This window comes from Pituophis catenifer, unplaced genomic scaffold (genome assembly GCF_029215685.1).
Source record: "Pituophis catenifer annectens isolate HBS135680 unplaced genomic scaffold, rPitCat1.0.hap2 SCAF_7, whole genome shotgun sequence".
Classification (NCBI taxonomy): domain Eukaryota; kingdom Metazoa; phylum Chordata; class Lepidosauria; order Squamata; family Colubridae; genus Pituophis; species Pituophis catenifer.
Genome location: NW_027256887.1, coordinates 80837370 through 80860728, shown reverse-complemented (window position 1 = coordinate 80860728; position 23359 = coordinate 80837370). Strand labels below are relative to the sequence as shown.

The 23359-nt window shown below is 37.3% G+C and overlaps 1 protein-coding gene across 1 annotated transcript in view; it reads left to right on the top strand.

Annotated features, from left to right (window-relative positions):
- LOC139319857 (1-phosphatidylinositol 4,5-bisphosphate phosphodiesterase zeta-1-like) overlaps positions 1–23359 on the top strand; it is a 195660-nt gene that overhangs the window by 155039 nt on the left and 17262 nt on the right. The window contains exons 4-6 of the mRNA XM_070947906.1: positions 5852–6083; positions 17477–17678; positions 22944–23088. Coding sequence (XP_070804007.1) covers positions 5852–6083; positions 17477–17678; positions 22944–23088 — 579 coding nt within the window. The remainder of the gene's footprint in view (positions 1–5851; positions 6084–17476; positions 17679–22943; positions 23089–23359) is intronic.

The following is a 23359-nucleotide window of genomic DNA, read 5'->3' as shown; positions in this document are numbered from 1 at the left end:
AAAACTTTACATATCTGAAATGATGACATTGCTAAAATAACTGAAGGAAAATTAATTAACCTTAAACTATTAAATATATTACTACTTGATAAAATTAAATAATTTAAAAATAATTTGAATGTTCTAAATTCTAAAATTCTCCTACAATTTTATTTGTAATATGTTCTGAAATAAAATATTCTGTTATGATATTGTAGAGCCATACTTTAGCTTACCTTCTGAAGCACATAAAAATACAGTACATATACTATTTATTTATTTATTTATTTATTAGATTTCTATACCGCCCTACTCCCGAAGGACTCAGGGCGGTGCACAGCCAAACAATAAAAACACATGCAATACAAAATTTAAAAAATAGAATAAAATCAAATTAAATAATTTTGGCCCTGACAAATTTAAAACCCCAAACTTTTAAAACCAATTTAAAATTGAATATATAAATACTAAAAGATATTTAAAATTTTAAAATCTTTTATAAAAGAGGGGGAAAATTAGGCCAGGCCGGCCTGGTGAAATAGTAAGGTCTTTAAGGCGCGGCGGAAGGTGCGCAGATCCGGGATCCTCCGTATCTCTGGGGGGAGCTCGTTCCAGATAGTAGGTGCCCCCACAGAGAAGGCTCTCCCCCTGGGGGCCGCCAGTCGGCATTGTTTGGCTGACGGCACCCGGAGGAGCCCCTCTCTATGGGAGCGTACCGGCCGGTGGGAGGCTATTGGTGGTAGTAGGCGGTCCCGCAAGTACCCGGGTCCTAAGCCATGGAGCGCTTTAAAGGTGGTAACCAAAACCTTGAAGCGCACCTGGAAGACCACCGGGAGCCAGTGCAGCTCGCGCAGGAGAGGTGTTACATGGGAACGCCATGTCGCTCCCATTACCACCCGCGCGGCCGCACTCTGCGCCAGTTGGAGCCTCCGGGTGCTCCTCAAGGGGAGCCCCATGTAGAGAGCGTTGCAATAGTCCAGGCGGGAGGTGACAAGGGCATGAGTGACCGTGCGTAAAGAGTCCCGATCCAGAAAGGGACGCAACTGGCGAATCAGGCGAACCTGATGAAAAATCCTCCCGGTCACGGCCGTCAAGTGCTCTTCTAAAGACAGCCGTGAATCCAGGAGGACGCCCAAGTTGCGAGCCCTCTCCGTGGGGGCCAATGATTCGCCCCCAATAGTCAGTGATGGCGTCAACTGACTATATCGGGACGTCGGAAACCACAGCCAGTCTTGGATGGGTTGAGCCTGAGCCTGTTCCTCCCCATCCAGATCCGTACGGCCTCCAGGCACCGGGACATCACTTCAAGGGCATCGTTGGGGTGATCCGGGGTGGAGATGTACAGCTGAGTGTCGTCAGCGTACTGATGGTACTCCACCCCGAAACCACGGATGATCTCGCCCAGCGGCTTCACATAAATGTTGAACAGGAGAGGCGAGAGGACCGACCCTTGCGGCACCCCACATATGAGGGGCCTCGGGGTCGACCTCTGTCCCCCTGTCAACACAGACTGCGACCGGTCAGAGAGAAAGGAGGAGAACCACCGCAACACAGTGCCTCCCACCCCCAACTCTTCCAACCGGTGCAGCATGATACCATGGTCGATGGTATCAAAAGCCGCTGAGAGATCTAACAGGACCAGGACAGAGGAGCACCCCCTGTCACGAGCCCTCCAGAGATCATCAACCAACGCGACCAATGCCGTTTCCGTGCTGTACCCGGGCCTGAAGCCTGACTGGAACGGATCCAGATACGTCGTTTCATCCAGGTGCTGGGGGAGCTGTTGCGCGACCACACTCTCAACAACCTTCGCAACAAAGCAAAGATTGGAGACCGGACGATAATTTACCAACATTGCCGGGTCCAGGGAAGGCTTCTTGAGGAGAGGCCTCACCACCGCCTCTTTCAAGGCGGCGGGAAAGTCACCCTCACTCAGTGAAGCATTTATAATCCCCTGGAGCCAGCCTCGTGTCACTTCCCGGGAAGCCAGTACTAACCAGGAAGGACACGGGTCCAATAAACAAGTGGTCGCGTTCAGTCTACCCAGAATCCTGTCCACGTCCTCAGGGGTCACAGGATCAAACTCATCCCAGATAACATTCTCAAGACCTGCCCCTGTCTCTCCCCCTGAGACTACCCAGTCGGAGTCCAAATCTTCCCGAATCTGAGTGATTTTGTCATACAGATACTGAACAAAATCCTCGGCTCTACCCTCCAAGGGGTCCTCCCGCGCTTCCTGGTGGAGCAGGGAGCGGGTCACCCTAAAGAGGGCGGCCGGGCGATTATCTGATGACGCAATAAGAGCAGCAAAATAACTACATTTCGCTGCTTTTATCGCTACTAAGTAATTCCTAATGTGGGATCTTACTAGTGTCCGGTCAGATTCAAGAAGACTGGCCCTCCAACTACTCTCTAGGCGTCTTTTCCGGCGCTTCAACTCCCTCAGCTCCTCGGTAAACCAAGGAGCCAATTGAGATCGGCGCCGGGTCAGAGGCCGCAAAGGCACGACCCGATCCAGAGCACCAGCAGCCGCCCTATCCCAGGCGGCCACCAGGTCTCCAGTCGAGGCGTGTGCCAGAACCTCAGGAAATGGCCCAAGCTCCGTCTGGAATCTGTCAGGTTCCATCAGGCGCCTGGGGCGGAACCATACTGTATGTCCTTTTAAGGTTGTTTTTTTTTAACAAATCAAGGCCATATTTCTAGATAATAATAGATAGGAGCCCTGGTGGAGCAATGATTAGAGTACAGTATTGCAGGCTAACTGCCCACAGTCTGGAGTTCAAGGCTCAAGACTCAGTTGAGGTCAGTAAACAAAGGATCCAGATTGTTGGGGACAATATGCTGACATTGTAAACCACCCAGAGAGTGCTATAAAACACTATGGGGCGGTAGATAAGTCTAAATGCTATTGCTAGATAATATAAGGAGTGCATTGTAGATATATGATTCATTTGTTTAAATGGCTAAATATAATCAAAATAGTTTGGGATGAATTTCTTAAAAACTGCTTTAGATTTTACTTGTCAGAACCCTTAAAAGTTATGACCTGGATCCAACCTAGTTAGGCTGAAAACAACAGATAGCTGTATTAAAGTATAATCGTCCATTCCTTGAGTCAGCAGAAAGTTATTCTAGCTTGTTTGCTGAATCTAATTCTGCCACAATAATGAGGCCAGTTTTGTCACAGTAAGGAAGTAAGGGAGTTGATTTCCCCTCTCACTGAATATCACTTGCTAGTGTGATAAAAACCAGAAATTACTTTTTTTAATGGGAAAGGGGCTGAGGGAGGAGATGAATTTGAATGTAACAAATGACTAGATTCATGGGTTTAGGTACTGTTCAGAGTAAGACAACTGATTTGTGGGGTGGGTGGGGCTGTCCTATTTAACAAGGTAGCCTTCTACCTTGCGGATCAAACAACGGCCTTTCACCTGAATGGTAAAGGTTGCCTGGCTAAATAGGAGAAGCCATCCTGCTTCTTTTTGCAATCCTCCCTGCTCCCTTGGTCACCAGAATGGAAATAAAGCAGAGAGAGTTCTTTAGCTGTAATATTTTTGATCGCCCATATCAAAAAGCTGGTGAGTAGTAGACTCCCAGATTGTCCTGCCACTTGGCCCAACTCTGCTATTGGGACTGGGGGAGGGGAGGAGGTACATCAGGAACATTAAGTCAACTTGTGTGTCCTTTAGTGCTTGTCAACTCCTGGTACTTCACAAATTTCTCTCCATACCAGTCAGCTGTTTTTCAAACTATTTTTAAATATAGGATTGGTTCAGGACTGGGTGGGTGGGGTAGCAGGACAATCTGGGAGACATAGATCTTAACTGCCTCTGATCCTATCTCTCTATAGGATTAGAAACCTATTGGATAAAGGGCCATCTGCTACCTTCCTTCCACCATAGATTTAGTAAAAGCAAAAGAGAGATGGCTATTTACCATCTAAGTCTCCAATTATAGGGGAAGCAGAGAGGGGGAGTCAACTTTATTTACATAGACTTCAATCCCATTAAGCAGACTTATGCAATTGTAGATCTGGCAGGGAAAGACCTGTCTAATTCAAATTACACTAGTTTGCATTTATAGGCATGACAGGTAAATATTAGTAAAGTTTAATAAAATTTAATTTGAATATTAACAAGTGTTGAGAGAGATGTGTCTTGAAGTGACAAACTTTGTATTCTATTGCACTTTAGTATATAGGAACCTCTACCATATAACTAGCTGTTGTTTGGGTTGAGCCAGGTCTCTGAACCAGGATTGACTAAAAGATTTAGCAGATTAAAAGAGAGACAAAGAATTGAACTTGACACCTGAACAGAGCAGAATGCTCTTGGAAATCTGTTCCTTGGGATTGGAAGTGTGTGTTTGTGTGTGCGTGCGTGCATGTGTGTGCGTGCATGTATGCTCACAGTAGCCTAAAGTGCCAACAAAAGTAGAGATATGTAAATTCTAAAGTCTAAAGAGGAAATAGTTCTTAAGATTTGAAATGAGAGCATTTGCCAAATACAGCGAGATGCCCATGCTAGGACTGAGGCATTTTTCCCATTTCAAATTTGAATAATGTAAACCTCTAAAGAGATGTTTAATTTTGTACAGTGATATCCATGAGGACTAGCTGAAATGGTATTCAGCTGAGAAAACTAAACATTGCCTGAAAAGAAGTGATGCTATAATTTCTGGGTAACTTATAGTAGGATATACAATATTAGCATGAATGTAAAATATAAGTTACTTCTAGCTACAAATGGATATTATTTAGAGTACCATGTGGATTATGTTCATTGGGTGTATATGAAAGGGGTATACTATAGTACATATATAGTATATTACAATACAAATATATCTGAAATATATAAACAGGCTAAATAAACTTGGCTCTTTTTCCTTTTTTGCTTGCCATTAGTGTTAAAATCTCATGTCCCAACATTGGACATAATCAATTGATATGATATCCTTGTGATTACTGTGGGTAAATAAATTAGCAGAGATAACTCAGCCAGTAAACTTAACCTATGTGATGGGGATGTAATTGACTAGTGCACAAAATCTACTGATAGGCAACTTGTTGATAAGCAAAAAATGAAAAAAGAACTGCAAAGTTTTGCTAAATGCTTATAAAATAAAATATAAATATAAATAATTTAATAAATTGAAACATAAAAGCCAAACATAAGTTGAAGTAAGCGTTGGTCATCTTAGTTGCTCACAAGTCTGCTTTATAGCAGACTATACTATTATTACTATACTACTTTACATCAGTATACATTGAAATAAAGCTGTTCAATGGCATGGAATACAAAATATCCCCTCTGCAGAAGCCCATTCCATAAAGATTGAGAAATGTCTAAAAAATGACTTGCTTTCTACTCTGTTTCTGTTTTGAAAAAAAAAAAAATCACTATTTGGTTATTTGGCTGGTTATTGTTGCTGAACTAGTATTAAGTTATTGCTAGAGGATTTTTCTTACTTTAATTTTTAAGTTTATATGAACCTGTTTTTAAAAGACAAGATTGGAGAACTGAATTTGATTGAATTATTAAATCTAGCCTTCTACCTGAGTCCTCTAATTCAGAGGAGTCTACTTCATGTGTCAATCTTCTCCAAGCAGTGAAGATAATTTGTGTTTGGTGAACTGGCCAGCTAGAAATTTTCTACATGAGCTTGGGTGAAGTGGTCTCTACTAACAATCTTACAAGATAATTTTAAGATTGGGTGACAATAGCAGTAGAAAGAGAGATTGGTCTTTTGGACCATAATGCCTTCTTGGTTCAAGAAATATCTAAGATGAGTAGCTGAATGTTTTTCAGCATTTTTCTTTTTCTATTAATGATATGTGTTGTATATATCTTATTATTTTTGTCTTTTAAACCAGACAAGTGATTCATTCAAGGCTGGAAATATTACTATAGAGGATTTTAGAAGAATGTATCGTGCTATAGCACATAGATGTGAAATTCATGAGCTCTTCACAATCCACTCTCCAAACCACAGAATACTATCGTTACCAAATCTTGTTGATTTTCTTAGAAATGAACAGTTTCAGGATAATGCTGATGAAACAATTGCATCTCAACTTGTTGCAAAATTTGAGCCCATTGAAGAAGGTATGCTGTATTTTTAATTTCTGAATATCACATTTTTTTACCAAATGGAATTCAGTAATACTATACATCCTTTTAATATTTTTAAATGTACACAATAATTTAGAAATAAAACATATTCTCAGGAATCTAATTTTCAAATATAAAAATATGGACCACCTTTAACATTGAAATATGAATTTATTAATACAAATCATTTCAAAGATGGAATTGTTTTTCAGTTGTCATGCTAAAAATAATTCTTTTATCTGCTGACATTTCCTAATGGAATTGGATGGGTGGGTGAAGAGGTGAATAATAAATTGTGTGATAATTTGTACTGCTTTCCAAAGAAGCTTTGGACAAAGATACCCTGCTTATCTGGTCATTCCTAAAGAAAAGGTCAATATGTCCATATAGGGATTTTTTTTCATTTAGTTTAAGCCTGTTGCTGCCGGAGTATAGTGTCCTTTCCTTCACTTGGTGGTTGGATTGAGAAATGATTGCTGCTGAGATTTTTACAATTCACAAATCTCCAATTCCCAATGAAATGCAGGGAATTTATTTATTTTTATTTATTTGTTCAACTTGTATGCTGCCTTTCTCCGAAGACTCAAGGCGGCTTACAATGCATTTAAAAACCATATATAAAAAACATTAAAAATTAAAGCATTAAAAACAATTAAAACCCATTCATACCATTCATGGCCGGATCTCGCCAGATCGCAATGGCGAGATCAACAGCCCCAGGCCTCCCGGAAAAGCCAGGTCTTCACCGCTTTTCGGAAGGCCAATAGGATGGGGATGGTCCGGATCTCAGGAGGTAACTGGTTCCAGAGAGCTGGGGCAGTCACAGAGAAGGCCCTCCCCCGTGGGCCCGCCAGCTGGCATTGTTTAGCTGACAGGACCCAGAGGAGACCAACTCTGTGGGATTTTACCGGTCTCTGGGGGCTATGCGGTAGAAGGCGGTCTCGAAGATAACCTGGCCCTGAGCCATGTAGGGCTTTAAAGGTAATAACACCTTGAATTGTGACCGGAGACCAATAGGGAGCCAGTGCAGCTCGTAGGGAACTGGTGTAATGTGGATGTACTTAGGTGCACCCACGACAGCTCGCGCGGCTGCGTTCTGGACCAACTGTAGTCTCCGAACACTTTTCAAGGGTAGTCCCGTGTAGAGCGCGTTGCAATAATCTAACCATGAGGTGACAAGGGCATGAGTGACTGTGAGGAGAGCCTCCTGATCCAAGTAGGGTCGCAATTGGTGCACCAGGCGAACCTGTGCTAAGGTCTCCCTAGCCACAGCTGACAGATGTTGTTCTAATCTTAGCTGTGAGTCTATGAGGATACTCAAATTGCGAGCCCGTTCTGAGGGGGACAATTTCTCAGGTTCTCCCCCCAGAACCAAGGATGGACAATCAGCGCGAATCAGCAGATGCAAAAATGCGAACATTTTGCTGCCCGTATCGCCACTAAATAAGTCCTAATAAAGGCTCTTAAGAGTGTTCGGTCAGATTCAGAGTTACTGGTCCTCCAGCGTCGCTGGAATGCAGAGAATTAGGCTCTAAAATAAAAACTTGCTGTAATTGAGTCTGGGGAGAATACCATTTTATGCATATTGCACTGAAAACTACACTGAGTAAGGGTGTAAAGGGTTAACATTTCCATCTTTGCAATATTTACATCCTGAAGATATAAATGAGAAAATACATTCTGGGGAAAAAAGTCTCTGGGCAATTTGCAACTTTATTCCTAATTTATTCTTCACTATTTGACATCTGTTGATACAGATTTCTCCCATTAATGATTAATTCAATTAAAAATTATATATCCCACAATTAAATAAACAGTTGCCAGGTCCCATAGACCAATAATCAGTACTTCATAGCCAATGGTTTAAAAAACCAGTGATATATTTACTTAGTCTAATATGATAATTCTTCTCATCTGCCTCTGGCTAAGATTTAAGTCAATATAACTATGATATGCTCAGACTGTAAGCTGTGTAGCATGGAAAAAAAGTGATGATATCCAGTCTGCAATTGTAATTGAAAGCAGACTGTGCAAAAAAGTCTGAAAGGCAATAGAGAGTAAAATGAGAGATACAATCAAATGCTGGTAAATCTGAAAAAATCTAATTTTCATTAAATTTACATAGATTCATTCTCAAAAAGATTTAGAATTGCTAATAGAATTTTTAAAATGACCATACATGAATTATGTATGTAAAATTGTAGTATGTTCAAAGCTTGAATGCATTGCAGACTTCTACATTTGTACTTATTTTGAATAGTAATAAAGTAATCTGTGATAAATTTATAACAATAATATGACTTTACAGAAATAGAGCTAAAATAGCATTATCAATTAAAATCAAGAGCTCCAAAAAGGTGCAGATGTTAAAATGCTAATTATGAATTCTGTTAAAGACTTGACAGAATAAGATTATTTTAGCTTGGTATTATAAGAGAAATTAAGGTCCTCTGTACTTCGTCTCAGATTTCCCTCCTAACAATCGGGACAGGAAAAGTTAATTGAAAGAAAAATCTTTTATAACTGATTAATAATATTTATTAGAAGGAAGTTTAAAAATTCCAGTGAGTATTCTACTCTTAAATGAGGCAGTAATATATAATATATAAACAACAGGGTATCTGTAGCAATGGTCACAGGCTTCAAAATGATGGGAATAATTGAGAGACTAAAACCTCATCCTTTTATGTGCCTGCAATGTTTGTGACGTGCTTTAAAATAGGGGCAGACTTTGATCACCTAATTGGTTTTGCCTTATTTAGACTGTAATTATGAATGTCCATGATAGATAATATGATGGAAAAACCATCTTCCATGTTCTTATATTCTTTCAAATGCAGGGGGCTAGAAGCCTGCTTTTGGAAGTGAAAGAGATTACCTTGTTTCTGATTATAGTTTTGCTATTAGACGTCTTTATTAATATGGGAATAAACCCTCACATTTAAAAGAACAAAATAAATGAATATCAGAAAGGAGTAATATTTGTGTAGCATGTTTCTGTCCTATAGTGTCACAATTAAAGGTATATAAAAATTAAAAGATTTAGGGAAGGATGAAAACAATCGAAATACTAAAAATAAAGGATTTACATTTTAATTTTCTAGATACTGTAATCCTTGCAAGTTTAAGGATAGCCAAATCCTACATTTGTCTATTCTGAGTATGTTAAAAGTAATTAGTGTACTTGGCCTTAATCTCTATAGTGTTACAACTCTAATTATATTTAGCTCATATACGCTGCTTAAAAATATTTTACAGTATTTCAGAATGTGTATGCTAAGTCAAAGTGTTTAATCAGAAATACAGAGCATCTGTCTTGAAATTATGATTGCCTTGTATGATACTAATGCTGATGCGGATCACAGTCTGGAAAGATTTTTGTCTAACTCTTAAGTGTTACACTCCATCAACAGTTATTTGGTTATTCCAAAAATAATTTTCTTACCTATATATGAAAATGAAATTGTTTCTGATCCATTTTGCTATACATTTCATGTCACACTATTTAGTTGTGGATATTGCATTTTAAAAAACTCAGTTTTGAAGAAAATCAAGACACACCCCGATAGACCAATACTGCATGCATTTAGTGTACATATATACACATACAGAGAAAAGATAGAAGGAACATCTTCCTGAAACAGATAAAAAAAATTCTTACTGATGCATTTTGGGTATTGCATAGAAATGTTGCAAGGAGAATAGAGATGAATTATTCACACTAGTCAGAAAGAGAATTAATGGTTGTGTCCTCATTTCTGTACCTGACATACACTTCATAAAAATTTAAGATGCAGATAAGATAGTGATGGCTGATTGGGTGCCATTCACACATACAACAAAATTAAACCTTGGGTATTTCAGGCTGTCTGTCCAATGGTCAAAGCTTCAATATCAGTGTTTCTTTGACCACAAATTTCCTAACCCTGTAATAACTAATTAATAAAAACACATGGAGTATTTCGTTGATCTCTAATTGATATTACTCTCTGGGTTGATTTTTTTTAAAAAAAAACATTTTAAAGTCCAAAACATGTTTGAACACAATATGTTTGGATTTTTGTTTGCTTCTTTGTTTTCAAACTTGTGTATGAATGGCATCTAATCCTTTGTTACCAGCTACCAAAGGAGCAGGTTTACTGTATTTTTTTTGGTACTTCCCACAGTTTGGGTCAGTCCATCTCTCTCTCTCTCACACAGAGAGAGGGGTGATTTTATGGGGATAGATAGGAGAAGGCAACATTATGTATGCTGCCCTGAGTTTCTATACAATAGGCATAAGGTAAATCTAATAAATTAAGGTTGGAGGATATACTAATACGTGGACAATTTCAAATCAAGGAGCCAGGAAAAGAAGGAAAGAAAGGAATCTTTAGCTGCACTTGGGCTGAGATTTATGCATATTGTTATACCTTTCATAACATATGTATTAATTTTATAATCTTACTGATTAATGATAATACAAGAGTGAGAAAGAGGAGGAATTAAACGTAATAAAATAAAGTAAAATGGAATTGAATGGGGTAGTGTTCATCCAGAAACACTGAATAATCCTCTTATTGGCTCTGAAAGTATAAATGACAGCTGTAATTAGTTTACTATTCTGAATTGATACAGCACTTAGGGAAAACAGGACTAGTCTCACTTATATAAGCCTACTTACCTGGAGTATTACACTGTGTGTATGTCATGCCATGTAGAAAATAATATGAAACATTTAGCTATTAATGAATGTGGCCATTAACACTTAGAACTAATTGAACTATCTATCTCCCCCTCCCCCCTTTTACAACTTTAGTTTGTAGTTTGAGGCCACCCTTCATTAATATTCCTGGGTGGTATAAAATAGTGATTCTGAGAAAATAGTGATTCTAGGTGCCAGGCTGATGTTTTATTTGGATTTTGCTTTGTGTAATATTTTTTTATTCGTTGATATTGTTCAGATTTGCCTATTAGTGTATATGTTTGGTTTTGTTTTATTGAAGTTGGATATTCTCCAGAGTCCTTTGAGATTGGGGCAAGGCAAACTGAGGTAGAGAATAGTGGCCAAGCCATGAGCGCAGACCTGCAGAATTTTTCTAGATGAGGTGAAGCCTTGTGATTGGCTCCTGTACTCCAGTAGGCAGTTCTTCATGAGTAAGGTGGACTCTCTGGACAGTTTGCAGATACAAAGCTGGAAGCCAAGAAAGAAAGATCAGGCTCACAGCTTCAAGCAGATGCTGCTTAAAGTACATTGAATTCATTCATTCCTCTTTCTAAAGAACATTAGAGTGAGACAATTTTTTCAGTGATAGGGATTTTCAGACCAGCAGAACACCTAAACCACCTACTCAGTGTACCTTCAACTTGAAGTATTAATGTAAAAGTAAAGAAATAATGATATGGATATAAAAAAATAATTAAAACTTTGCCAAGAAAGGAAACCAAGAAAGTTTAAAATAGATTACAGGAACTGTTGAATTTGGAATATTGTTTATAGAAGTACTTTTGAACTAATTAAATATAATAATATATTCCTATAAATATTATTTAAACTTGTTATAAAGGAGGATTGGATGATTTCCATAATTAAAGAGACAAAGAAACGAAGCTGTAAAATACCACATATAGAAGTATACAATGCTAAAGGGATTAAAAAGTTTAAGACTTAAGGAAAAAAGCCTCTCTTTATTGTCTATTTCTCATTTCTGGATTGAGAATTAAAAGACAAATGGTTACTATTAAAAAAGTCAGCAAAATAACAGGAGGAGATCATGGTTATATGCAAATAACAGAAAAAGGAATAGTGGCAGAGGTTTTACAAAATATATTTATAAACATGGGGAAGAATTTCATTAGTTATAGTATTAGTGACTGGGGTAAATGCATCTGACTGCATCAAATAAAAGTGATCTGATTTCACTAGAAAAGAGAATGGAAAGATTTGCAAATATGGAAGAAAAAATGAACAAAAATTGAAATAATCTGAAATACAGATGAATGGAGAAGTTAAACAGATTAAAGAAAAAAAATTGAAATTTTGGAAAATAAGACAGAAATGGAAATGGTAAAAGATTTGGATAATTTGGCACTACTGGAATTCAAGAGAAAGACTTTTTGTTTAGACTGAGAATAGCTCCAGAGGAACCTGGTGAAGATATTAGAGGCTTGTTAAAGCCTTATTAAACATTTTTGGAAGGAGACAAAGATAGGATGCAGAAGTGGACAAAGTATACAGAATTAATACAAGATATTTATTTATTTATTTATTTATTTATTTATTTATTTATTTATTTATTTATTTATTTATTTTTAATTATATACCGCCCTTCTCCCGAAGGACTCAGGGCAGTGAACAGCCAAGATCAAATACATAAATATAAAAGTTAAAAACAATTTAAAACCAGATTAAATACTTTGGCCCACAATTAAAAGCATCCCATTAAAATCCAATTTAAAATTTAAAACCGTTAAAATTAGGCTAGCCCGGCTTGCTGGAATAACAAAGTCTTCAGGGCACGGCGGAAGGTGCGCAAGTCTGAGATCCTCTGTACCTCCGGGGGCAGCTCGTTCCAGAGGGCAGGAGCCCCCACTGAGAAGGCTCTCCCCCGGGGGGTCGCCAGTCAACATTGTCTGACCGACGGCACCCCAAGGAGCCCCGCCCTGTGGGAGCGTACTGGCCGGTGGGAGGCTGTTGGTAGCAGAAGGCGGTCCCGTAAGTACCCAGGTCCTAAGTCATGGAGCGCTTTAAAGATGTTAATCAACACCTTGAATCGCACCCGGAAGACAACTGGGAGCCAATGCATGGCCATGGTGGGTGTGGCCATGGTGGGCGTGACATGGAACCAAACCTCCGCAGACATGGTTTTATAAACTTATAAAAATAGGGAGGCGTATATTGTTGTGATTTTGTTTTTTTAATATTTACTTGATCTAGTTGATCACCTTATGAGAGAGAGACCAGATCAAGAAACTGACTCCATAGGAAGACTAGAACTATAAATTATTGACATAGGCTAGTGGCAGAATCCTGCAAGCCTGAAACATAAAACATTTTACTTTTCCTCCCTTTTATAACTTTCTGAGTCAAGGATGGCCTCCTGCAGTACTCCGGAGGCCCCGTTTTGGGCCTGTAAGGCCTCCTGGGCCACGCTGGAGGCCAAAAGCGGTTGGGGGGGGGAGTGTGTCCCCACACCCCATTTTTGCTAGAAGAGGCGCTGTGGGGCAGTCCTTTGCTATTTCCAGACTGGCACTGTGGGCCAGATCTAAGCACCCCGCGGGCCGGATCCAGCCCGTGGTCCTTGAGTTTGACTCCCCTGGCCTAGAGTCTTCCCTTGGGTGGCATATACATTTCATAATAAAAAATGAAATAAATTAAGAGCATATTAGTTACTATTTTAGGTTTCTGGTATAATAGTGAGTGGATTGTGGCCTAGTGGTGAAGATGCTTGCCTCCCGCTCAGAAGGTTGAGAGTTTTAGATAGAGGCAATGTTTCTCTCTTAGGACGCAAAGAAAAAAAATATCTGCTGTGAACTCTACATGGCATCAGGAAGGGCATCCGGCCAGTAAACACTCAGCTCTATCCAGTCACCCCAATTGCACCCTGAATTAAGGGATTACTGGGTTATAAACAAGGAAGTTAAGTATAATAGTGTGTGAGCGTGTTTGTATATGTAGATTCTGAGTTTAGCTTGACTCCTAATAACTTCACGGACATGTCCACATAGTTTTTTTAAGTGACTTTGTCATTGCTGTCTTCCATATATTCCAGAAAATACTGCTTGAAACTCCCCATATTCGCTGTTCTGTAGCTTAGAAAAACATGTCAAAATCACTGAAATGCACTACAGTGCAGCAAAGCTAACCTTCTATCACTGCATGGCACTTTTATGAGAAAAAAATGCCTCAGCAATTAATTTTGCTAAATTAAATGCTAAAATTGCTAAATTATTCTCATGGCTAAATAGCATGAAACTGCATGTCTAGTCCATTTGCCAGGAGTGACTTATTGTATAGTAGTTGTTTTGCCAGGGATTTCTCAAGTGGAGATTTTGGTTTTAAAGTGCTCTGTTCAGAAAGAATTTGTGAACAGAAATTTAATGTAAACTCAATAAATCTTACAAGTCATTTTAGGAAGAAAATATATTACCTTATAAGCCTACAAGCATACAAATACATTATTTGTTTATATATTTGTGACTGTATTTATAGGCTCCAAAGATGGGGAGAGAAAAATATATATTTTGAATTTTTTGGAATTAGATAATAAAGGTTGTGCATTAGCAAAAAAATAAATTGTTTCTTGATTTGCTTTTATTATTTTTCTATTCCTTTTTTGCATTAAAAATAGTGGAATATACAATTTTTGTACAGAAGGGATGTAATTAAGATCTCAATACAAATAATCATATCTCTGTGGCTAGAGCAGATTCATGTCTGGGTCTTTCACTTTGCAGAATTTGGTGGGTCATTGAGTAAACTAGATAAAAGCGAGATTCTGCTTACATAGTGGCAGTTTAAGTACAGTATCCCATAATTGCACGTGACCACATATGAGTTGTCTTTTGCATCTGGATGAGTATGCAAAGAGAGCCAAAAATGGATTCTGAAAAGGAGCATACTTGTGAAAGATAATAAGCAAGCCAGTCTCCTCTGATCTGGTGGTTATAAGAATTAAACTGTCCTCGTGCCTTAACCAACTGAAACAGTCTTTAATTGCTGTTTGCCTTCTTAACCTTTGCATTTGAAAGTAGTATATTTAGTCCTGTTGTCTTCTTAGCTTCTTAGCACTTAGCAACAATAGCATCCAATTTGTATAGTAGAGATCTTCTGGAACAGTAGTAACAGCATGCTTGTGGAGTACGGCAGTATAAGATGCAGTAGATAAAAACAGATCATATGCTGCATATACATTCTGCTTGGAATAGAAGGGTGTGATATGGTATATTGTCTTCAGGAATGTAGCCTATGTTCTGTTTAACATTTTGAAGTATGTATAACAATGAATGCAGTCATTTAATTAGTTGCAGCTTACTTGTCCTAGGGCAGTGATGGCGAAGTTTTTTGGCACCGAGTGCCGAAAGGGTTGCTTGGAAACATTGCACATGCACGTGTGTTCATCAGGGCTGCACTCCAGAAAAGCCTAACTTCCGGGTTCTAGCACACATGCGCACCCATCGATTAGCTGGCCAGTGCGGATGTACACACTGTTTTTCAGCACTGCTGCGCATGCGAAAGACAGCTGATCATCGCACGTGCATGCGCGCCAGAAATCCAGAAGACAAACAGGCAAGGCCATATGTGCCGGGCGACATGGCTTTACGTGCCACTTGGGGCACGTGTACCATAGGTTTGACATCACGGTCCTAGGGGCTTAGATGTAGGAAAGTTCCCTCCTTGAAAAATACAGTTACTCTTTCCTAAAGAACTTGTAGCCTAAGAAAGTGAGCCTTGGAAATAATTGGGATCAAAAGGGAAGAATAAAAATAAAGTATGCTTTGGGTGGAAATAAAGCCAGTCATGCACTTCATACCCTTAAGCCCTCATTTTATTTGTCCTTTTGCATCTTTTTAAAGAGTCCATTTTTATATCCTGAACCTTGTAAGTCCCAAAAGCAAGATTAAATATATGAAACATATAAATAGAAGCATGTTATACACCTTTTTTTTAAAAAAAATCCAATAGATAAATCCATGATAATTTTTTCTTATAAACTAAAGAAAGGAAAATATTAATATGCTACCAAACAGATTTATTTAGAAAATCAGTCCTATTAACAGCAAATGTTTTTTATTTGTCTGCTCTTTTGCAGTATTGCATGATATTAATGTGACTAGAATTCCTTTCTTATGTAGAATAAATCCTTCTCCTATGAAACCTCAAATTTAACCCTGATCCTGGGAGGCTCGGACTCTCATGATAAAAATCCCTTGAGAGTTTATAAAATGGGTGTACATGCATAGAGATGGGCCAGAGTCTCTCTGTCCAGTCACTTTGTAGAGTGAAATGGGCACAAAATAAATTTAATAAATAAATAAATACGGCATTTACATTGCATTGGTTTTATATTGCATCAATATGTGCCATATGTGATAGAAAGGAGACAAAACAATCACAATGGTGCTAAACTGATTTTGTTTTGAAGGAAGCCTTTGAACAAGTTTGAGATTTGCTATTTCCTGAGGAAAAAAAATAAAGAGATTTAGGTGTCAAAAACAGAATGGGTGTTAAAATATCCAGTGACTAGGAAATCAAATTCTTTAAGTAAAGAACAATAATTGGGGGAAATAAGAGCTGCAGCATTGCTTTAGAATCAGAGGACAGAAGTCAATTAAGGATAGGGTTTTAAGCAGTGATGGGCTGCTGCCGGTTCGGACCGGTTCAAGTGAACTGGTAGTTCTGACCAGGGCTGGCCTCACCCACCCGCCCTGGCATATATCACGTATATAATTGCCAGGTTTTTCGATGCCGTGCACATGCGCGGAAGGCACGGGTGCATTTTCAGTTCCGGGTGAACCGGTTGTTGCAAGAGCAGCAGCCTACCCCTGGTTTTAAGTTTCATTGTGTTTGTAAAAATTAAGTAAAATGGATGAAACTTAAGACTAAAATTCTTAGTTGAGTCCTACTGAACTATTTTCTAGGCAAAATATGAATAGACATGCTCTCTGACTTGGAGATTGGCAAAATTGTACCTCCAGGCCACAGAATCAAGTGCAGCCACGGTGCATCCATTTCCTCACAACCTCACTAAATTAAAAGAGGTAGAAATCTCATATGATCATGGTATCTTTTGTCATTTTCACAGTTTCAGATGAGACCTTGCAAGATGATGGTGCTTTATTTTGTTGGGCATCTAACTTATTGTATGACAGTCCATACAATAGTGCCCAGGTGAACATTCTGAAAGGCTCCCCAGCATAGTATTAAGTCTTACATGTGGAAATGATATGACAGGATTTATTGGTTTACAGTATATACTAAATGCACACACAAGTATGCAGCATAGTATGTTAGCTAATATCAAATGTAGTTTCTGATCTGAAACTGATAATATTGTATCAATTTGAACAGCAAACACTATTCTGAGAGAAATTCATTTATAGCATAACCTGAATAACTGTGGCAAAACAAGGATACTGAGGGTGCATCAGCCAAAGCTCATGAAAGATATCACTCAATTAGTGAGTTGATTAAGTTATATGAGCATATAAAATACATATCATATGTGATTGATTCATTTACTTTCAATTCCTCATCACTGAGTGCAAGGACAGTTTAGATTTTCATGTGTGATCTGACATTCTATGTTACATTAATATATTTAGTCTGGAATATTTTCAGTTTGTGCTTAATTCTGTTTGTTTCCATGCTGGAGATATATATGTGTTTGTAATGTTCTGGCTTTCAGCAAAGAGAAATAAAGAGATGACATTTGAAGGATTTATAAGATATGTGAGCTCTGAGGACTGCGCGATATTTAAAAGTGAGCACAGAACTGTTTACCAGGATATGTCCCGTCCGCTATGTGAATACTTTATTTCATCCTCACACAACACCTACCTCATATCTGATCAGCTAATAGGGTCAAGTCACCTGTGGGGCTATGCAAGGTATTTGTATCCATTTTGAATCATTAGTTTAATATAATAAGTAGTTCAGTAGAACAGCTTCTTCTGTTTTCCTGAATCTCATTTTCAAAAGCATTAATTAAAACATCGTTAAAAAACCCACTGAAAACCACAAACAGAAAGCAAAGTAGCTAGACTACAATTCAATATGACAGATAAATATTTTAGTGTTGCTATCAGGTTTTGATTTAAAGAGAAGAATATACATTTTCAAAATATAAATGCACCAAGGAAATCCATATAGTCTGTGCCAAGCATGCTAGGGTAAAATCCATTAAACATAATGAACAATAAGCATCAGAGAATAAAGGAGTGTGAGAACTTATAGTACTCTAGGGTTTCTCTTTAGAGAACTAGAATTGCACCATGTTTTGTACTATGCTTTCTCAATTCCAGGAGTTCTTTAATTTATGTGGATCAATCCTGTGCACAGAAGGAAGGACCGAGGAACAGATCACAGAAGATTAGTAGCAAGAGGAAAGAACAAGCACTTTGTTCAGACATTGAAAACCTAGAATTTTTAGGAGCCAGTATAAGGTTTAAGAAACATATGTTAATAATTGAGACAGACTCCCAAGTGTACTAATTTCTTGGGCCTGGGAACAATATGTACAGAACATTTTTTCACTTAAGAGGAAGAAAAAAAATTAATCGAGCCTAGCTGACTAGTAGTACCTACATGGATGCATCCATCTCATTTTCTTGGCAAGAATATGGAAGTTGCTTGTCATCTATTCTCATGCTAGCCTAGAACTTTTGCATTGAGATTTTAGGACAGTTTCTTCTGCAAATATTGATCAGGTCTGACAATGCTTAATTTTCTAAGGTAAGATATTGTTGTCCTTCTGAAGTGTCCACTTCGTATGATGAAACACATGCATACCATCAAAAGTTATAAATAACTAGCAACTAGCAGGAGCCGTGGTGGTGCAGTGGTTAGAATGCATTACTGCAGGCTAATTCTGCTGGTTGCCAATAGTTTGACAGTTTAAATCTCACTGGCTGAAGATTGGCTCAGCCTTCCATCCTTCCGAGGTCAGTAAAATGAGGACCCAGATTGTTGGGGGCAATATGTTGTCTTGTAAATCACTTAGAGAGGGCTGTAAAGCTCTGGAGCAGTATATAAGTCTAGATGCTGTTGCTATTGCTAATATAAGGGGGTTAAAGGAGGACAGGAAAACAAAAGATACGAGTCAGATAACCAGTTGTGTAAAACTGTTTAAACATTGTCAAAGATTCAGTAAGAGAGTAGGAATATATTTGTAGTAGCCCCAGATAAATCATTTTTGTTTCTGGATGGATCCTGGTGGAGTTTAAGAGGTTGGTTACAGGGAAGAAAAGCAAACTAAGGATAACTCGAGAATCTGTTTTGGAATCAATTGTGACTTCTAATAATCCTGCTGCTAATAAACTGTTTTTACTTTGTCTCCTCTGAGAAAAGCTAACATAATAAATGTTTGAGCCCTAGACCTGAGTGGTACTACCTTGATTGTGTAGGGCTTCCTGTTATGTCTATCTTTAAAACAACTTTTGTTAAACCATGTACCTTATTTAATAGGGTTCTGTCAGACAAAATGAGTGAACAAAGAATGCTAATAGTACTTTGCCAGGAGAGTTCAATAGAGAGATAAAAAAGAAGAATGAACAGATTGAACTCCATTTTGAAGGATTATATACTAAATTGTGAGGGGTGAAAAGTTTATTTCCTGAATAGCTGCTGAGTGCAAGAGTTGTGCCTTGAGACCTATTGATTGCTCATTCTGAGTATCTGAGTGACTCCTTTTTCCCATTGGCTTTCCTACTTGAGAAGACTTAGCTGAGGAAGTAGATGCAATAGGAACAGGAAATAACCATTTAATGTTATTTTTGTTAATGTGAAGGGAAACTAAATTTTAATACAATTGATACATGTGTCTTGGACTTCAGAAAAGTGGATTTCAATAAATTCAGAGCAAGTTGAATGGATTCCATTTCAGAAGAAGCTAATGGAAAAAAATAGGTTCAAGATGAATGAGAATTCCAGGAGATACTAAAAACATAACTGCAAATAATTCCAATTAGAAAAAAAAGAGTGGACATAGAAGAAACTAATACAGGTATTCCTCAACTTACAAACGTAATTGAGTCCAAAATTTCCATTGCTAAGCAAGATCGGTGTAAGTGAATTTTGCCCCATTCTGCCACTTTTCTTGCCACAGTTTTTATTTATTTATTTATTTATTTATTTATTTATTTATTTATTTATTTATTTATTTATTTATTTATTCATTCATTCATTCATTCATTCATTCATTCATTCATTCATTTATTTATTTATTTATTTATTTATTATATTTCTATATCGCCTTTCTCCTGTAGGACTCAAGGCGGTGTACAGTCAAGAAAAATATAGACACACAAACATCATAAAATTGCTAATTAAAATTATTACTTAAAATTATTAAGTGAATCACTGCAGTTGTTAAATTAGCATGGTTGGTAAGTGAATCTGGCTTCCTCATTGATTTGTCAGAAAGTCACAAAAGGTGATGACGTGACCTCGGGACATTGCAACCATCATAAATATGAGCCAGTTACCAAGCATCCAAATTTTGATCATGTGGCCATGGGGATGCTGAGTGACAGTTGTAAGTGTGAAAAACAATTGTAAGTCATTTTTTTTCAGTGCCTTTGTAACTTAAATAGTCACTAAACAAATGGTTGTAAGTCAAGGACTACCTGTATAACTTACACAAAACGCTAATCAGAATTCTGAAAACAAAAAAGATCATATATAAGAGAGATGTTACTAAGGAAGAATAGATATTGATAGCCTGGAAGTATAGAGGGTGCTAGAAAAATAAATAGGCTCCTTTTCAAAAAAAAAAAAAATACTAAAATGTTTAGTGAAAATGACATTACTAAGACGTCTACTTTGAATGAGTAGAAGACCATGAATTACATTGTGAAATAATTTGCTGATGTGTGGTAGAAACTTTATGTATTCTCTTTGACAAATAATAGAAAACTGATGAAATGCCAGGCAATTAGAAAATGTAGTTATCTACTCTATGTACTGTATTATATACTGTATGTACTGTATTCGAAAAGTGAGAAAAATAGATGTAATGAACTGAAGACTAGTTAGTCTGATAACAAATAGCAGATCATAAAGGAGTTGATCGTTTAATATCTTGAAATAATATGTATTTACCAGAAGACAATATACATTTATCAAGAACAAATCTTGTCAGGCTAATGTTATCTCATTTTTAATTGCATGGCTTGTTCAGTAGACTGTGAGAATACCATAGATATAATATATATTTACTTCAGCAAGACATTTGATAAAGTACTTCATGTAATAAACTGGGCTGAATGGAATAATAATAAAATTTTGAAGCTGGTTCAAAAATTGTATTCAGGTGTTGTGCAAAGACTTATCAAATTAGAATAAAATATAATAACTCTTCCATACAAATTCATAAAATTGGGTGGGATAATTGATATCCTAGAAAACAAAAAATAATTTAAAATAGTATTGATTGGTTAGAGAAATGGGCTGAAAATAACAAAATGATATTAAACTTAGACAAATGCAAAGTAAAATCTATAGTTATAGGTGTTAAATAATAATACTTGTGAATTTGATCTTGGAATAATAATTAATTGTCAAGTGAATATTTATGCAGGCTCAAGTGTCATTCCAGGCACAACTGACTAAGCAGTGTGATATGTCTATAAAAAAGGCAACACACTTGAATGCTGTGTCAATTTCTGGGCAATTTGTTTTCAAGAGGATGCAGATAAACTGGAAAAGATTCACAGATTGATAGGGCTAGAAAGAACTGGGAATATTTAACCTCTTGGAAATAGGGGGAATACAAGAGCACTCTACAAAAACCTGAAAAGATTTTCTCAGAAAGTCAGAACCTATTTTCAAACATTTTAGAGTTCTGAAAATGGAATAATGGATTTGAGTTAACATAAGCAAATTCTACTTGAATGCTAGAAAAAAACTTAATACCAGTAAGAACAACTCAAGGGTGGACCAAAGTACCTGCAGAAGTGGTACACTTTTCTCTGGATATGTACAAATTGAGTGAAGATAATCCCTGTCTGGAATATTTTAATTGGGTTTCTGTACTATTCCGGGGATGGATTCACTAAAACTAGCAAAACCATTGTCTATTAGAATAATTATCTAAAATTCTAAAGCTATATTTGATTAAATGAAAAATTAAAATTAAAGCCAAAATTGGCAAATATTCAACATGTGGAGTCCCCATTTGCCTTTTAAAGTATTCCAGGAAATGATGCGGTGTAATGAGTTTTGCCATTGTTGGGATTTTAAAACCCATTGAAATTAATGGGACCAAGTTTTATGTCCTTTCTTTGGGGTACAAATCTTAATACTCTCGTCCTTCAGGGGCTCACAGTGCAATAGTCGTTTCCTAATGGCGATTCATAGTTTACTTTCCAGAAGCTATGGAAGCACAATTTGCATAGTATACTACAGCAGTTGTGCTACAACATTAACTTTTGGGAATACTGTTGGATAGCCCACTTTGCATTTTTTCAGATAAATACTTGCTTTAGAAACTCAACTTCTTTCCTGAGGATTTTTCTGAGCGAACTAGTCAAGTTAAAATAAATGATCTACAAATAACACGCTTTACATTTTTCTTATACATGAAGTTCTTAGCACTATTGTAGCCAGACAACTTTTTAATCATCTCTGGTGCTTTTGTTATAAGTGTTTTCTAAGAGTATTTTTCAACCACAACTTCCCATAGTAATAACCCTATAATGTGCCATTTCAAAATGACTGAAAACATGTATTGTAGTATGAGAATCTTAAAATATATTTTCTATGGAGCAACATCTCTGGCTGTTACCAAAAATAGATTAACAAAATTTCATGAAACAAATTTAATTTGAGTTGTGTAACTGAACCAGATACTATTTCCTCACAACTGCAGCTAAAGAAAGCTGGCATTGTCATAACAAACTTTTAATGACAATGTTGAATGAGGAACTCCATTTATTTTAAATGACCTAAACCTACATATTATTCCTTGTGAGGGAAAAATGTCCGTGTTTTGATAGAATTTGAAATGGAAGTTTTTTTATACTCCTTCCCCCAGTTGTGTTAGAGGACATCAATTCCATTAGCTTTGAACCAGACAAAGAATGCCAGCAAATTATTTTCATTTTTAGTGTCCCAGTAGCAAATATATGACTCCATTTCTATTTTTTTTTTTAAAGTGCTCTAATGAAAGGATGCCGGTGCCTGGAAATTGATTGCTGGGATGGACCCAATAACGATCCTGTCGTTTATCATGGATATACATTAACAAACAAAATTAGCTTTATGACCGTCATCCAAGTGATAGACAAGTATGCCTTTGTGGTAGGTACATGTGTGACATACCTACCAGATGTTTTAAGATACTCCTAATTAATTACCCACATGCCTTCAGAGTTTTGATGAATGATGAGAATTCAGCAGCATAAAACAAAAGGCACCTACTACATGGACCATGAAACAATCTGCTGGGCAGAAACTTTTCCTCTTTAAAATGAATAGAACCAAATAAAAGCTCTGTTCCAACCCATGTCTGCAACTGCAGATGAAAGGAATAGATGAAAGAGGAGGGAATGTGTGGTCTCTTCAGCACCAA